The 19,203-nt window shown below is 39.2% G+C and overlaps 1 protein-coding gene across 12 annotated transcripts in view; it reads right to left on the bottom strand.

Annotated features, from left to right (window-relative positions):
- Positions 1-19,203, bottom strand: part of LOC106872834 (putative protein phosphatase 2C T23F11.1) — a 228,587-nt gene that overhangs the window by 208 nt on the left and 209,176 nt on the right. For all 12 annotated transcript variants that reach the window (XM_089355465.1, XM_052969735.2, XM_089355466.1 and 9 more), the window contains 3 exons: positions 10,840-10,923; positions 1,733-1,878; positions 1-94 (listed from right to left, as the gene is read on the bottom strand). The exon at positions 1-94 is cut by the window's left edge and continues 208 nt beyond it. In XM_089355465.1, coding sequence (XP_089211591.1) covers positions 1-94; positions 1,733-1,878; positions 10,840-10,923 — 324 coding nt within the window. The remainder of the gene's footprint in view (positions 95-1,732; positions 1,879-10,839; positions 10,924-19,203) is intronic.

Genomic DNA, 19,203 nt, shown 5'->3' with positions numbered 1-19,203 from the left:
GAAAGCAAACAAGAACAACGGTCATGTTGTCACAGCCAAGACCACCCATGTTACAATCAGGAGCCAGACAGGCTGTCATCAGTTCTTCACATATCTGAAACAGAAAAGTAGACATAGATATACATACATACATATATATATGGGTATATACATATATACATACACATATATTATATATATATATATACACACACAAACATACATATGCATATACACACACACACGTGCATATATACACACATATATTATATTATATTATATATATATATCGGGAAGAGAGAAAAGGAGAGAAAATACAGTAACCAACAAAGAGTAATAATATAATAAGTATAAACATCACAACTACACTTAAAACTGCTTCAGCAAATGGAATTATTGCATCCAAGTTGTGTCTGTACCTGTGTGTGTGTATTTATATACATACATACATATCTATACACACACACATATATAGTAATGCAGAGGGGCTCAAACAGACCATGGCAAATTAGAAGTTAACTTAACCTGTGCATATCTTTGGTTAAACACATTACTCCAAAAGAAAGTATTCCAGAGGATTCAACTGGTCCATATGGTGAACCATACAGAGTCAAACAGTTGTTCACTGGTCCAAGGTATCCAACAAATTCATGTATGAGTCATATTGTTTGATTTGTCACAAAGTTTAATTTCTCTATCTCACTTTGAAAATTCATATATAATTCTGTTTGTTTATAAATATCTCTTCCCTTACAGATTCTTTGTTTCTCACCAAAAACTTTGGCAGGAATATCACCTTATGAAATGGAGTGGTTATGTAACTATGTGAATTTATATAATATTATCTAATATATTATGTAATGGACTGAGTATTTGGTAATAAACCATACTATTGAAACACACGTAATGATGTTTTGAACTATCCATTTGTTTTTGTTTGATATATACACACACACACACACAGCTGTGTGGTTAAGAACCTCACTTTGCAACCACATAATATCTAGTTCAGTCCCACAGTGCAGCACCTTGAACAGGTGACTTCTACTATAGCCCTGGCCCAATCAATGCCTTGTGAGTGAATTTGGTCATACATTACTCATAATAATTGTTTCTAATATAGTTTTAAGTCCAGAACATTTGGGAGAAGTGGGGGTGGGGAGTTGATTAAAATTACCCCAGTCCCTTATTTTACCAACATCAGAAGGATGTAAAGCAAAAATTATCTCAGTGGGATTTGAACTCAGACTGTAAAATGCTGAAACAAATGCATTAAGGTACTTTGTCCAATGCACTAATGAGTCTGCCAATCCAGTACTCAACACAACTCATAGTAAAAATGATTTTTAATGTTGGCCATAACCATGCATTTTGGAGAAAGAGTACTATTGACTGAATCAACCTTCACATAATATCGTATTCCTACATATTTTATCAACACTGGAAGTATGAAAAGCAATGTCAACTCCACCAAAATTAGATCTCACTTAATAAAGAGATCTAGCTAAATGCCACAAAGCATTTAATATGACACTTAACTACTTTTGACACTGATGTTAAACTGATTGAATATACAACTACTAAGATTTGAACTAAGAAGATAAATGAGTAAAACAAACACTCCCAGACAAACAAAACAAAAAGCCAGCTCCTAGTATTTAACAAACACTATGGCAAAAAGCTGGAAGTAAGACAATTTAATGTAAAGATGAAAAAAAAAAAACAGGTATAAAATATATCACAAAACACTTACTGTTTCTGGTGGCATCCTTTGTGCAATGCGAGCTCGTATAAATTTCACAACATCTTCATTTTCCAGGACATCCCATATACCATCACAAGCTAAAACTATAAATTCCCAATCTAGGGTGATGTCTTTCTCTACAACATCTGGGAATGCTGAAAAATATTACATCAAATGTAATTAAACAGAATAGTTATATATATATAGGTATGGAAGCAAGGTCTAAAATCGAAGGGCCTTAGAGTTAACCTAGCAAAAACCAAAGTCTTAGTAAGTAGAAAGGCAGACAAATCACAAATCCCTTCAGGTAGATGGCTGCTCTATCGGTAGAAAAGGCATAGGCAGAAATTTCATAAGATGTACTCGGTGTAAGCTTTGGACACATAAGGGGTGCAGCAATATCGGAGGAAGCGTAACAGGGGAAAATAGCTTTTGTATGTGGAAGATGCACAGGTACAGTAAATACTGAAAATGTACAGAAAATAGACTCCATCAATTGCCAGGGTAGTAAGCTAGAGGTAGTAGATAACTTCTGTTATCTAGGTGACCAAGTTAGTAGTGGAGGTGAATGCTCCAAGAGCATAGCTGTGAGAATAAGATTAGCTCCTAAGAGCCTCCCTCTCAGAGTGAAAGGCAGATTGTATGATACCTGTGTGCATACAGCTATAATATATGGCAGTGAAACATGGACTGTGACAGCAGAGGACATGCATAGGCTTGAAAGAAATGAAGCCAGTATGCTTCACTGGATGCAGAATGTCAGTGTGCATGTTTGACAGAGTGTAAACACCCAGAGAGAAAAGTTGGGCATAAGAGGCATCAGATATGGTGTGCAAGAGAGATGACTGCACTGGTATGGTCATGTGATGCGTATGGACGAGGACAGCTGCGTAAAGAAGTGCCGATCTCTAATGGTGGAGGGATCCTGTGGAGGAGGTAAACCCAGAAAGACATGGGATGAGGTGATAAAGCATGATCTTCAAACTTTGGGCCTCACAGAGGCAATGACTAGTGACCAAGACCTTTGGTGATATGCTGTGCTTGAGAAGACCCGTCAATCCAAGTGAAATCGTAGTCATGGTTGATGCTGGTGTCACATAAGTGGCACGTAAAAAGCATCTTTTGAACGTTGGGCTCACAGAGGCAACGTGACTGAGCTCCTTTTGAGTGTTGGGTCTCACAGAGGCAATGACAGAGATCTTTGGCTTTATATCATGCTTGAGAAGAAGGCCTATCAAGCCAAGTAAAATCGCAGCTGTGGCAGAACGGTATCGTGCAAATAGCACCCATGCTGGTGGCATGTAAAAGTACCCATTACACTCTCGGAGTGGTTGGCATTAGAAAGGGCATCCAGCCGTAGAAACCATGCCAAATCAGACTGGAGTTTGGTGCAGCCTTCCAGCTAGCTAGCCCTGGTCAAACTGTCCAACCTATGCCAGAATGGACAACAGATGCTAAATGATGATGATGATGATGATGATGATGATGCGAACTTTAGGTTAGTTAAAATATGTTTGTGATGCATTTCTACTTCTAAAGGCAAATTCACTGCAGTTACCATAGAGAAATTAAAACTTCTCTCTTATAGTAAAAAAGGCATAAAAACACCAGTGGGCAGCACTAGACAGATATGGTGTTTCTACACCTTTTCACCATAAGAGATATTTTTTTCTCCACAGTAACTGTTATGAGTTTGCCTTTAGAAGTTGAAATATGTCACAAACATATTTTAACAACCTAAAGTTCGCTTTTTACCTAAACACTGCTTGCTGCTGATACTGTTTAATATATATATTTACGATAAATATGGTTACCCGGTCAGTGAAAATGCTAGAATTGGTCATAAGAATATCATTATTAGAATTATCAGAGAATGTCCTTCCAATTTCTAGACTTGGTCAGTGAAACTATCCTTCCTATTGCTAACATGGCTCAGTGAATGGCCATGTAATTTCTAGAGATACTCAGAGCACATGTTGGTCATTGCCACTGTTGACCAGTGTCTTTGCGATAGCTAGAATCAGCCACTGAGTGTTTTTTTTTTTTTGCTATTGCTAGCATTAGTCAGTGAGTGTTTTTGTTATGACGAGAATTGGTCAGTGAGTATCCTGACTATTGCTAGACTAGGTCATGCAGTATCTTTAGTATTACTAGAGCTGGTCAGTTAATGTCTTTGTTATATCAGTTAATATCCCAGCTACTGCAATAGGTGCTCAGTGAGAATACACTTTTGGTATACCCTGTTAATATGCTATTACATCAAAAGAAAAGCAACATATGTTTGTTTCCAGTATAAAGTTCATTTAGTCATTTACAGTCATGAAGATTTTGAGAAAACATACTTGATGCTAGTAAATATCTAAACCTGTGAAATACATTAGTGGCTGAATTTTTACCAACTGAATGAACCATTCTAACAGACTAAAAGCAGTGGTCAGTTCTGCTTAAGCATCTCTGTATCACATGAAATTACTCAGTTGAATTTTTTAGAGTATCCAATATGCATAGCTCCCTTGATATATCATGTTTTAGTCTTATATGATCTCACATTTCACACTACATCATGCATCTATCATACCAAAGCAAAGCAAATAAAAAACTTTCTGTTACACCCCTCTTATGCATGAGTAGCACACAGAACCATCAAAGTTGCTACACCAGTTAGACCTCATAATATCTCATGATAAAATTGCATCCCCAAAAGTAGTCTTCTATTTCAAGAGCAGAAAATAAATTAAGCCATCCAAATTGCTGATATCTTACAAAAGTGGAGTATTACATATCTGAACTGCTACTGTTGTTACATGTGAAAATTTCTTATATCACAATCCCAAACATTGCTAATCAACTGATTAACAAGACTCACTCATCAACACATTATAATCATTGACTCATAGATGTGATGTTGCTTCCCCACTCTCTCCTATTTCTACTTCTACTACTGCAGCAACTTCTGAACTAACCTCCACTGCATCTCCATTGAAGCCAACACGATGCATATGTCTCCCCATCTTCAATCATCCTATTGTCTCACTACCCTAGACTTAAGAAACACTTTACTGAATTATTTATGCCCACTGCTACAATAATCTAGAATTTGTTACCTGTATACATGTTTCTTATGGATGTTGGACATATAGAAATTCAAACTGAACATAACTACATTTGCTTTCACTGGTGTGAAAGAAGCATTCCTTTAAAGATCACGAGTGCTACCCCTCCTACCTCAACAAATCAATTAAAAATAAATACAAATGTGTTAATCAAGATTGGTTGTTGTTTCTGTTTTTTTTCTATCTTATGTGTCTATATATGATCAAAACTTCAGCTTTAGATCCAGTTGATTAATAGGAATATCTTAGATATTTTGGCAATGAAATATTGAGCTTGGAGCTAGCGAAACAATAAATATTACAGTTATTTTGGTCAGTTGGCAGGTTTTGTGTTTGCCTAGATTGCTTGATAAAGTAGATAGGGATGTGGAAATCATGAAATATAGAGGTGAAATACGAGTAGTTGTTAACTTCTCAGTTAATGAGCTGATATCACAGCACATCACAGACAGTACTTGCTGGTAGCTACATGTAAGAACAGCATTTATGTGCTGAGTTTCTCCCAAAATATATTGATTACAATTATACTGATAAATCCTTAAGATACTTCGTTAAGTAGTAAAAGTTTAATTTTGCTTGATTTTTCGATAGTTGCCTGTTTACTTTACAAAACCTAACTATATTTCAAATGTTGCTAGAATCATGGACAAAGGGAAACTAAAGATCTAATTTTGTAAACAAAGGGATTTCTCTACTATTACACAATACTACATCCATCATTAACTTCAGAATACTTGTGAAAAATAATTACTGGCCTCAATATATATAATATGCAATGCAGATGTGTGTGTGTGCATATATATATATATATATATATATAAATAACAATAATATTAGGGATAAAAATCCAAATTTCCAGGTAAAAACTGAATAAAATTCAATTTATTAAAAATTAAAATTAAATTAAGTTTCACATATAAAATATAAATATATAGTTTTAAAGAGAAGAACCAATGTTTGGGATTGTGATGTATATATATATATCATCATCATCATCGTTTAACGTCCGCTTTCCATGCTAGCATGGGTTGGACGATTTGACTGAGGACTGGTGAAACTGGATGGCAACACTAGGCTCCAATCTGATTTGGCAGAGTTTCTACAGCTGGATGCCCTTCCTAATGCCAACCACTCCGAGAGTGTAGTGGGTGCTTTTACGTGTCACCCGCGCAAGAGCCAGTCCAGGGGCACTGGCAACGATCTCGCTCGAAAATCCTTACACATGTCATGGGCACAAGTGCCAGAAAGGCAACGCTGGGCACAGGTGCTATCCCGATTTCGCTTTCGCTTGCCCCAATAAGTCTTTGCAAGCTGAGTTTCGTGTCCAATGAAGGAGACGACGTTGGCACGGGTGCCAGTCGTCGAATTTAGTTCGATTTCACTTGCCTCAACAAGTCTTCGCAAGCGGAGTTTAGTGTCCAATGTAGAAAAGGTGCGCATAAGTGGGCTGGCTACACCCCTAGCAGAGGCCTTGGATTTAGGTCTCACTTGGCTTGCCGGGTCTTCTCACGCACAGCACATTTCCAAAGGTCTCGGTCAGTAGTCATCGCATCGGTGAGGCCCAATGTTCGAAGGTCTTGCCTCACCACCTCAGCCCAGGTCTTCCTGGGCCTACCTTTTCCACAGGTTCCCTCAACTGTTAGGGTGTGGCACTTTTTCACGCAGCTATCCTCATCCATTCTCACCACATGTCCATACCAGCGCAATCGTCTCTCTTGCACACCACAACTGATGCTTCTTATGTTCAGCTTTTCTCTCAAGATACTTACACTCTGTCGGGTATGCACATTGACATTACACATCCAACGGAGCATACTGGCTTCATTCCTTGCGAGCTTACGCATGTCCTCAGCAGTCACAGCCCATGTTTCACTGCCATGTAGCATGGCTGTTCGTACACATGCGTCATACAGTCTGCCTTTTACTCTAAGTGAGAGTCCCTTTGTTGCCAGCAGAGGTAAGAGCTCTCTGAACTTTGCCCAGGCTATTCTTATTCTAGCAGCTACACTTTCAGCGCACCCACCCCCACTACTAACTTGGTCACCCAGATAGCCGAAGCTATCAATTACCTGTGGTTTCTCGAGCGAGATGAGCGTGGCCGTTGCCAGTACCGCCTGACTGGCCTTCGTGCGGGTGACACGTAAAAGCACCCACTACACTCTCTGAGTGGTTGGCGTTAGGAAGGGCATCCAGCTGTAGAAACACTGCCAAATCAGATTGGAGCCTGGTGTAGCCATCTGGTTTCACCAGTCCTCAGTCAAATCGTCCAACCCATGCTAGCATGGAAAGCGGACGTTAAACGACGACAACGATACGTACAGACATATATATATATATATATATATATATATATATATATATATATATATATATACCGCCTGACTGGCCTTTGTAGGGTTTTCGAGCGAGATCGTTCCCAGTGCCCCTGGACTGGCTCTTGTGCGGGTGGCACATAAAAGACACCATTTCGAGCGTGGCCGTTTTCGTGCGGGTGACACATAAAAGCACCCATTACACTCTCTGAGTGGTTGGCGTTAGGAAGGGCATCCAGCTGTAGAAACTCTGCCAAATTGGATTGGAGCCTGGTGTTGCCATCCGGTTTCACCAGTCCTCAGTCAAATCGTCCAACCCATGCTAGCATGGAAAGCGGACGTTAAACAACGATGATGATGATGATGTACATACCTTCATTTACATGTACATATAGATACATAACTGGGTACATGACGTGGCAAAAGAACAAGGACAAAATGATAAACAAGGTACAACAAACAAGCAAGCCACATAGAAACATCTCCTTCATCAGCTGCCACCATTAAAACACCGGCGTTTCGAAGAATTAAGGCAGTACGCATCGTTGAAATGGTTCTTCCCACGAACACAAATCAAATTATTTTCGTGGAGGGTAGTGGCGGACGGAAAACAAGACAGGAAAACGAAACGGTGAATAAACAAACAAGCAAAAAGGCTGTACAGCCAGACATGAAGTGTGTATGTATAGAATGCTGTGAAGCACGAACAGGAGGGACAAAGAAGTACGTGCGAGCTTGGGGAGTCCAAGAACGAAAAGAAATAGCAGCCGGACACACGTGACCAAGGCTGTGTAAAGAGAAAGAGTAGCAGAGGGAAAAGAAGGGGAAGAAGTAGAATAAAAGTGAGCAACGAGAGGTAGAGAGAGAGAGATAGTAGTAGTAACGGTGAGAGGCGAAGGACGAGTAACAAGAGAGAGAGAGAGAGATAGTAGTGACAGGTAGAGACGAAGAACAGTAGAGGGAAGAATGAGAGGGGGATATATATATATATATATATATATATATATATATATATATATATATACAGTTTTTAAATATGAGCTATTATTGGTTTCATGCCATGGAAGAACAATAATTTGGCAGATTTATATAATGTGCCTTGTATTTCCAAGCAATTCTTCAAACTCAAATGCATATGGTTAGTTTTATTTGAAAACTATGTGTATTGAGCCTGAAGAATTGCTTGGAAACAGAAGGCACAATATATAAATTATTTTTCGTATGTGTATTTCGTGTGCAAGATTCTTGATGTGGATACGTGTGTTGAAAGAAATACAATTAAACCTTGGGAGAGGCATTAAGCCGGTAATAAACACATGCACTGGTTCAGTCCTTTATTAATTTATATAGTTTTTTTGTTAAATTATTTCATTGCACTCTTGCAATCTCTTCAGTAACTTGTCTCTCCACTTCCTTTTATTTTGAATGTATGATTTGGCGTTGTTTTGAAACTGTTTGGTATGAGCATGTGAGTGTGTGCAAGCTCGTATGTGTGCACGCTCATATGTGTGCACGTACTTATGTGTTCTTGCTTATATGTAAGTATGTGTGTCCATATGTGTGTTTGTAACAATTTCGTTTATATCAGATCAGATAGAGACTTTGGAAAACCAAGTCCAAAGTCTCTATCTGATCTGATATAAACGAAATTGTTACAAACACACATAATTACATATAAGCACGAACACATAAGTGTGTGCACACATATGAGTGTGCACACATACGAGCTTGCACACACTCACATGCTCATACCGAACAGTTTCAAAACAACGCCAAATCATACATTCAAAATAAATGGAAGTGGAGAGACAAGTTACTGAAGAGATTGCAAGAGTGCAATGAAATAATTTAACAAAAAACTATATAAATTAATAAAGGACTGAACCAGTGCGTGTGTTTATTACCGGCATAATGCCTCTCCCAAGGTTTAATTGTATATAAATTATTGTTTCCACAGCATGAAACTATTAGTAGCTCATATTTAAATACTGTGTATATTAAATAATATCTATCTCTCACTGAATGGAGTACTGGATGTTTTTCATGTGGCACCAGTACCATATATATATATATAATCTTTAATGTCCATCGTCCATGCTGGCATGGATTGGATGGTTTGACAGGAGCCAGCCAGGTAGAAGACTACACCAGACTACAGTCTGTTTCGGCATGGTTTTTACAGTTGGATACCCTTCCTAACACCAACTATCCCTTAGAGTGGACTGAGTGCTTTTTACATCACACCACCACAGGCAAGGTCAGTTTTGGCATGGTTTTTACAGCTAGATGTCCTTCCAAATGCCAACCACTTAACAGAGTGGACTGGATGCTTTTTACATGGTACCAACAGAGTCACCAAGTAACTTACTGTATGCTAAAATAAATTTATAATATGTATTTTATATCCATTATATATATGATACAAAGATACTTATATTTTATACTTACTTGCTAACAAGAAAATGAAAGAAGATAAAAAGTAAAGACAGGTAAAATATATCTAATCTAGTATATTTTCCTAAGATTTCTATCCTTGCACACCAATAACTCTACATCAAACCATTATATGTTCAATATCTATATCTATACTCCTCGAATTTTGCTCTAGCAGTATTTCACCAACAAAATAACTTCATCTGAAAGAAAGGGAGAAAATGCAATGAACTTAGTCTAATGGCCAAAGTCTTTGGTTTAGACTGGTGGGAAACAGTGCAATGACTTGGCTAAACGAGATTTTCACAGAAATCAATGAATGAATGAAAAGCTTAGTGAGAAGGGGCCAATCACCAATAACAAAATGACTTAGACTTTGACAATCCAAGTATAATAAACACATAAATAAAAATTCATCAGACAAAAGATGCATTAGTGAAAGACAATAGCCAACAAGGGATTAAGCTTAAGTAATGCGCAGAGCATACACAGGGTACAAAACAAACACAAAAACCAAATGTTATTTTACTAAAACCTAGTAAATGAACCACCATCAGCAGTGTTTGAGAGCATACCAACTAGATTTGTTTGGTTCAACATATAGAATGCAATGGTAAACTTTTATTAGTATGTGAACAAACCCTAAATCTGACTGGGGTATTTGATTTTAATCAAACAAAAAACACTGAAGCACTTAGCTCAAACTCAGTCAAAACTCTTTCAGGTCACAATATGTAATAAGAGTAATACCTAAGCCTCTAAATGAAAATAACCAAAATATTATTTATAAATAGATCAGAACATAGTGTCTTTATGTAAATTAATCAATGATAACACTGATATTATCAATAATCCTCATCAGTTCCCCCCCGCCCCCATCAATATTTCTATGACAGCTGGGATTGCCATACAGCAACAATTTGAATATCTTGATCTCTGACATTTGCAGCCCGCATCATCCCCATAATATATTTAATATCTATTTGTCTATATATATTCTAACACACAAAATGAAATTAAACAAATGAGTCACACAACCTCCTAAAAACAGCAAGCAAATTTCCCTCAAATTACATGCAACTACCTCTAAAAAAAATATGGGATAGTTACAGCTACAACATCTTCAATCACAGCTTTACTCTGCCATGACTGGTCTGAAACTAAACAACAGTAATAACATGAAATGAAACAGTTCCTATGGAAAATAAACAAACAATTTGTTATAAAACATCATAAAGGAATAATCGATTATACAAACCTGTTACAATCTGTTCTTCTGGTTTTTTCTTATCATTCTTCTTGAAAACAAAATCTCCTAAAGCTCTTGACAGCGCCAAATTCCCTAAAATACAAAATAAGTACAATTTAAAAATACAAAATTAGTTTGTTGTAGTTTCATTGTTTCCTTTTAAATTCTAATCATACACTTTGTCAAAAATGTGACAGAAAGAACTGTAAAATGTATTAGAATAACTTGAGGGCTGAAATAAACAGCAGGTAGTGGTCTGAATTTTTGAACATAGGACACATGTTATATCATTAGCTGCTCAATCATAAAATTAATGAGAACAACTGAGAGATAGCCATTCATTTATTGCTACCATAACAAGAATATTAGGGTGGCAAGCTGGCAAAATCATTAGTACACTGGGCAAATGCTTATTTCATCTGTCGCTACTTTGCCCTTCATCTTTTCGGTGTAATCGATTAGTCTCTTCCCCCAAATTTCAGGCCTTGTGCTTATAGTAAAAATGATTATTACAAGTCTATTGACTACCATACTTATCCCTTAGTTAGCTAATCAGATCCTGCAGGAAAATGTTATCCTGATGATCATGATAGCAGTAACATTTAGGAAATGTGGTATAGAAACAGAAATAACAGGTATGTCAAGGTAATGGGCAAAAATAATATGAATAGTAGACATCACTGGAATAAACCAATGAAACATAGAGATGGGCTTGACAGAAGAAATGAGTTGAGACAACACTGAAACAAATCTATTTTGTAGTTGTGAAATATAAAAAGTAGAAATATTAATATTTCTAAGTCTCTCTAAAGGAGACTATGGCAGCAGTACTGGATATTAATAGTTATCGCCAAGCCAACATGGCAGTCCAAAAAATAGGACGAATACTGCCGTTGATTAGCTCCAAGAGGCCATCACCTCTAGCTAGCTATGTGACACACAAACCTGTGTCCATTATGGATATTAATAGTTATCGCCAAGCCAACATGGCAGTCCAAAAAATAGGACGAATGCTGCCGTTGATTAGCTCCAAGAGGCCATCACCTCTAGCTAGCTATGTGACACACAAACCTGTGTCCATTATGGATATTGATAGTTATCGCCAAGCCAACATGGCAGTCCAAACAATAGGATGAATGCTGCCATTGATTAGCTCCAAGAGGTCATCGCCTCTAGCTAGCTATGGACACAGGTTCGTGTGTCACATAGATAGCTAGAGGCAATGGCCCCTTGGAGCTAATCAACGGCAGCATTCGTCCTATTTTTTGGGGGACTGCTATGTTGGCTTGGCGATAACTAGAAATATAAAAAGACCATTGACATAATTACATACTCAGTAAGAAATGAGAGAGCAAAGAATGGATCAGGAATTTAACATTTAATAATGATTGGTATGTGTCCATTAAGACTCTTTCTTCAGTCATTTTACACTTCTTCTTAGTTCTTGAGGTAATCACACATACATTCAGAACATGTTATCCAGAAAAAACTACGGTACAGTATGATCCGGTTCCCAGTGGAACAACTACAAAAAAACATTTGATACACAGAAGAGTGGATTTGGCTCTTCAAGATAAACAGGGTCAAAATCATTGTAGTGGTTAGAAGTAAGGATATGGGATACAGAGGATAAGACCTCTGCACTTTCTTATATAATGATCTCAAAGTTGCTGAGAAGTATGGCTTAAACCTTTTTAAAAACAGCTATCTGATGAGATTATAGTTCAGAACCGCATTAGATATTTTTTTAAAATTCCTGATGATTTAGACAATCTACAATAATAATAATGATGGAGTTTCCCATCAAAGACAACGTATGAGAGTTCAGTGTTTGCTGAACGACCTGTACAAATGATTTGTTTATAGTAATCAAATGTATGTGTTTTACATTAGCTCACTCCCTCCATCAAATCAACAATACCTGTACAGGTGCACAAGTGTGCCACGCACCAGATATCGAAATAATTGCAGAGCAACATGAACTGAAGTGCTTTGCTCAAGAACACAACACACTACTCAGTCCGGGAATCAAACCCATGATCTAGTGATCATGAATGCAACACCCAAACCACTAGTCCACATGAATAATAATGGGTTCAAATTTTGCTACAAAGGCAGCCTTTCTGTTCAACTGGTACTTAATTCATTGACCCTGAAGGATAAAAGGCAAAGTTGATCTCAGCAGAATTTCAACTCAGAATGTAGCAGCAGATGAAATATCACAAAGCATTTCACTCAGCGTGCTAACGATTCTGCTAGCTCGCCACCTTAATTATTATTATTATTATTCTTGTTTTGAAAGCAGACAGACGTGTCTCTTGAAGCTCTGTAAGTTGTTGGAAAATTTGTTAAAACTTTTAATATTTTTGTATATTTGTGTAGCCAAGCCGACTAGGTTCTTGTGGAGCTAGTCAGTCAGGTGGAATTTTCCCCTTTTAGGGGTGAAATTTTCGTTTGAAACTCTGAATTTTTACTTAATAACTTGTAATTTTTGCCAAAATGTCTTTGAAGAGAACAGTTAGCTGTTCCCTTTTTTGTGCACCACACCCTCTACAGACGCTCATTCCACACCTTAAAAGGCAAAGAAGATAATATTGAACAGCGTTCCACCACATGCAGCGCTACTGAAGTGAATGAAGGCTGTTCCTTCAACCGCCTTTTGAACCTGCATTTCCCGGCTCTCACCACCACTGTTGCTCCTACACCGGAGAAGGTGGTAGAGAAAAACAACAACACAGTTAACAAAGAACCCAACACCAGCGACACCACCAAGACCAACAACAAAAGCCATTGTAACGGTTTCGCCTCCACAGCAAAGCAAAACTCAGAGGAAATCAATGTTACAATGGACGATATTAAAACTGCAAAAGAGTTGTTAAGGAAGGATGGAAACAATGTCTTCCTTAACACTCCACAGACACTAATAAACGAGACAAACAGAAGAACAATAATATACAAAATTTGAAACATTAAACACAGGAAGATGGAAAGTGCATCTCCACAGCAGTCGGAGATAGCACTCAAGCCCATATGGGGCAAAAAATCTTTTGTAATAAAAGGGAAGCGGTTTGGAACCAAAGAAATTTGCTTCCCAACTGAAGAAGATTCAAGGTAATTCAACGGCAATCCTGAAAACTGAAGATTTGCTGCTCATGCCGACATACCTGGTCGGCGCGTAACGAAAATCAAAACTGACCAAGTGCCGCCCGAGCTTAACATATGCTGGCTAGTAGCAGCTGTCCTCTACAACATAGAAGACACTGCCACTACTTTGGAAGTGCATAAGTTGCACAGCCAGAACTGGTTGGATATGGGAATGCAGCTTCTTGCGCAGATCGACCAACAAACCATAAATGCCATACCCGACTCTATAAATTTGCCGGACGGCTATAGACTGCACATTGCTGTAGAGGGGCGAAGGCCAAAGTGCTACCGCTGCAGCAGCAAAAAACATTTAAAAGTGGATTGCCCCATTTACAAGGAAAGAGTGGAGGTGGAGAAAAAGAAGTTGCAGCAGCAGCAACAACAACAGGAGATGCAGCAGAAGCAAAAGCCAAAAGCTTCCGCACTACCAACACTATCACCACCAGAAGCGACACCACCTCCAACCATCACCAGACCAACACCAACACCAAGGACAATAACACCAAAAAAGACAATGACACCATCACCACCACCACCAACAACAACACCAATTTCAACAGAGATTACACCACCAACAAAACCATCAGATAAAACTACATTTCAAAACACTACTGAAACAGACTTCAAAGACATCCCCTTTCCTGACCAAATCAGCTCAGATAGTGCAAGTACTGATAGTGAGAAAGGGGAGTGGCACACAGTGCCACCAAGAAAGAAAAGAAGAAAGAAATATAAAGAAACAACTGACAAACCGGGGGGGGGGGGGGGGCGTGAGAAAGTAGAGCTTCCCGACAACAACATGCACTCGTAACACTTAGCAACACCTTCTCCACTACTACCACCACACACACAGACACCACCACCACCAATATCAACATTACAGCAATAAACATGAAAAATGAACACCTAGTGACACACTTGAAACAATACAGACATGAAAATTTCAGATTTTGTCATACCCACACACAACACGCCACCAGCACATATACACTGAAAATTTCGCATGATAACTATGACAAAATAAAAACAAATTTCTAGATGATGTTGGGTTGCTAGGGAGAAGTTTCTCCAAAAAACTCTTTAGAAATCTGGTGGAAATACCCACACAGAAGCACAAGGGAGCCATCCCACCAGACAACAGCCGTAAGTAGAGCCTTTCTTCCTTGATAAATTCTTTTTTTGAAACATGGTCGTACTCAGAATCGGTAGTATAAATGTGAGAGGCCTCGGGTTGCCTTATAAACAAGGTCACCTGTTAAACAACTTGAGGTCTTACAGCGTGGATGTAGCAGCCATTAGCAAAACCAGGCTCTCCGAACCGTGGGAACTCGCAGCCCTTTTCGGCTGATACGAGATTTTTCTATCTCCGTGTCAGCCGGGAGTAGGCGGTGGTGGTACTGCAGTGTTATTTCAGAAAGGCCTGGATTTGAAAATAAAGACAGCCTTCCTGGATCCAGAGGGTAAGTTGGTGGTCCTGAACGTGGATGGTAGTGACGGTGGTGCCTTCAGACTGCTGGCTGCTTACGCTCTGACAGGAGCAGGGTAGTTGGATTATTTCAAGCATCTGGAGATTTTCTTAGGCACGTCCCGCACTTTAGTGCTAATTGGGGATTGGAACACTGTCTTAGACGAACGTTTCGATCGGGTGGATGTGGGAGCACTTGATAGGAGAGGGGGGTGCAAGAGCCTAGCTAAACTGCTCAGATGCTTTCAGCTGCCTGACAGGTATCATCTAGATAACCTGAATGTGTCAATGTGGACTTGGAGTAATCGCATCGGGTCGTCTAGATCGTAATTAGATAGAGTTTTCTGTAGGCCAGCAGATAAGGACAGCACAGGGTGTCCACAATTCCACATAGTCAGCTACATGGACCACAAATTCGTGATCTGTACGGTCAACTTAGATAGGCTCCATAGACAAGGTCCTGGTTACTGGAAGCTAAACGCGTCTTTAACGGCATGCAAAGCCTACAGAGACCAGGTTAGTTTATTAGTGAAGCGGGCATTGACGGGGGCAATCATCAATAACAACTGATGATTTGCTCTGAAGAGGGCAATTAGAGCAGAATCGATTAGGTTTAGTAAGGCTCTAGCTTTCAAATGTAAGAAAACAGAGCGGGATTTAGTTAGGAAACTAGATGAGGCTCTTGGGACAGGCATCGCAACCAACGTGTTGGTGGTCAGGTTGGCCCTTGACCAATACTTTGACGCCAAACACGAAGGCTGCGTTGTCAGATCTAAGGCACATTCAGTAAGGCTGCTCGATGGACCCGCATGGCAGAGGCGAAGTGCGGCAACAGAGCAACCATTCGGTCTTTGGTGGACCAGAATGGGCGCGAGGTTTCTGAATCGAAGCAGATATGTGGAGTCTTTCAGCAGCACTTTGCTCGACTGTTCGAGACAAACGGTGGGACAGACAACGGGGCAGACTTCGGTGTGTACCTGGACAGCCTGCTGCAACTCTCGGTCAGTGAAGCGGAGTGCTGCAAAAGACCAATATCTGCCTGGGAAGTAGAGGAAGTGATGAAAAGCTGCACAAGAGGTAGATCGCCAGGTTTGGATGCTCTGCTCTACGAGCTTTACACTTCAATGCCAGACTTGTTTGTGGGCCTCTTGGTGAATGTCTAATGCAACTGGCAACAAAACAGGAGAATTCCTGCTTTTTTTTGTCGAAAGGACTCAAACAAGGGGGACGTGATAGGGAACTTTAGGCCCATCACTCTGTTCAATGCAGAGTTGAAGATTCCGGCCAAGGTGCTAGCCAAGAGGCTGGCACTTGTTGTGGACAAGCTGATTGGCAAGGCGCAGATATGTGCTGTGCCCACCAGGTCTATCCACGATAACCTCCATCTCATGCGCTACATTATAGAGAGAGTGGGTAACGAAGCTGGCATGGGTGGGGCTTTGTTCAATTTAGATCAGTCTAAAGCCTTCGATAGGGCCGACCATCGATACCTGGCAGCTGGTTTCAGTCCGGTCTTCCGCGGGTGGATCACTGCTTTGTAGAGCGGCATCTGCTCGGTCATGCGGGTGAACGGTCACCTTTCAGAGCCGTTCAACATCTCACGTTCAGTCTGCCAAGGATGCCCTCTCTCCTCCCTCCTCTACATATTGACTCTCGAGCCATTACTGCAGAAGTTGAAGACTTTGAGGGGTCTCCCGCACGATCTGGGATGTGGAAAGAGTGTGTCTGCATATGCCGACAACGTCACCGTGATGGTGTCCAGCCACAGGCACATCGACCTGATTGGTGAGACGCTAAACGAGTATGAAGTGGTGACAGGTGCGAAAATTAACACGGAAAAGTCAGTAGGCTTGCAACTGGGCACGTGGAGAGGCAAGTCCATGCCGTCCAACAGCATCGTAGGGCGCTGGACAGACAGTCCCATTAAACTGCTCGGGGTCTGGACCTCGAGGTGGAGAAAAACTGGGACGAAGTGACGAGCAGGGTGGAAAATCTCACCCAGAAATGCATAGGTCAGCTGGAATTTGTTGAGGTAGAATTTCAATGGCCAGATGCCCTTCCTTCATCTGTTTCCAAGTAATGTAACAGTTCTCTACGGCTGAGCATGTTTTTACAAAAGATTGGAAACAAAGTCCATTGCCTGTATGATGGTGACACTTGTTTACAACAATTACCTGATGTTAAGACAGGGTGATACCAACACACACTCTCTCTCTCTTTCACACACACATATACAAACAAATGGGCTTCTGTCAGTTTCTGCAGACTAAATTCACTCACAAGGCTTTAGTCCATCTGCGGCTATAGTTGAAAATACTTGCCTGAGGTACCACACAGTGGGACTGAACTTGGAACCAAATGGTAAGGAAGTAGGTTTCTTAACCACACAGCCACACTTGTGCCAAGATACATAATTGCTCACAACTAACTAAGGGTTGTACATCAAGAATACTGTGCGTGCGTTAGTGTATGTATGCACAATTGTGTATGCGGGTATGTCCCCCCAAAATAAACACAAAATAAAAAAGAAGAAACCTAAACAAATACATATATTTTCACAGAGACTGTAATTAACAGCTAGTGTAATTTCTTTTCTTAATTGCTATAGAAACTTGAAGAACTAATAACAACAACAATACAATAATAATGATAATAATAAAATACATAAATAAAAAAAATTGAAGAAACAAAATAAAAATATAAAAAGCAAGACAAGACATACACACACAAAAACTAACTTCTTCACTATTAAAGCTTCACTATTGTGATCTGTCTGTCCTGTTCGACAGATTCATGTTAGAAAGTACCCACAACCAACATGATAGATGCTTCACGAACAAACAGTGCCATAGCAACCAACTGCGTGAGCAACAGATTGTATCTTTCAGCTTGTCTCTCACAGAACAGAGCAAGTTGCTAACATTGGCAAGAAGAAACCAAATAAAACTTAAACAGAATGCATGCTACAATCAATAATAGAGTTTTATCTTGTTGATGTTAATGATTTTTATTTATTTATTGCTTTCATATCCCACACAACATCAAATAACAAGAGAGTTTCAATCAAATAGAATTGAAATTATTAATAATTCAATGAAACATAAAGCTACATACACTTGAATGTGAACATGTATGTATGTAATTATGTATGTGTATATATATGCATGCAATGTGTGTTTATGTAAGTATTTATGTACACGTACATATTTTTTTGTGTGTATACATACACATCTCTCTCTCATATATACACACACACAGATGCCCCCATACACATGTACATACATATATATATATATATATATATATATATATATATATACCCTCATTTACACTGACAGACATTTAAGTGTGTATGTGTGCGTGCACACACATACGCACACATCTATCAGTACGCTCTGTGTTCTAATCAGTATATGTATACATATATATATACATAGGAATATCTGTGTGTGTATATGTGGCTTCATACATGTAAATGTATGATTATGTCTGACCAAACAAATACCCACCTTCTAACTACACAAAAGACTCTGATTCCACTACCTCCTTAACCCTCTGCACACAGGTATTAATAACAATTAACCTAGAAACCTCATACCAGACTTGTATTGTTTCTATGAACTAACACTGCAGACATCTTTCAATGGAAAAGACAATCTATGAAGTCTATCTTTAGAGAAACCGAGTCTTTTCACCAAATAAATTTACTGCTTACTTACAGTTTAATCAGACCTGTCTACTTCCTTTCACTGTTGATACACTAG

This window comes from Octopus bimaculoides, chromosome 7 (genome assembly GCF_046866305.1).
Source record: "Octopus bimaculoides isolate indiv1 chromosome 7, ASM4686630v1, whole genome shotgun sequence".
Lineage (NCBI taxonomy): Eukaryota > Metazoa > Mollusca > Cephalopoda > Octopoda > Octopodidae > Octopus > Octopus bimaculoides.
This window is presented reverse-complemented; position numbering and strand designations above follow the sequence as displayed.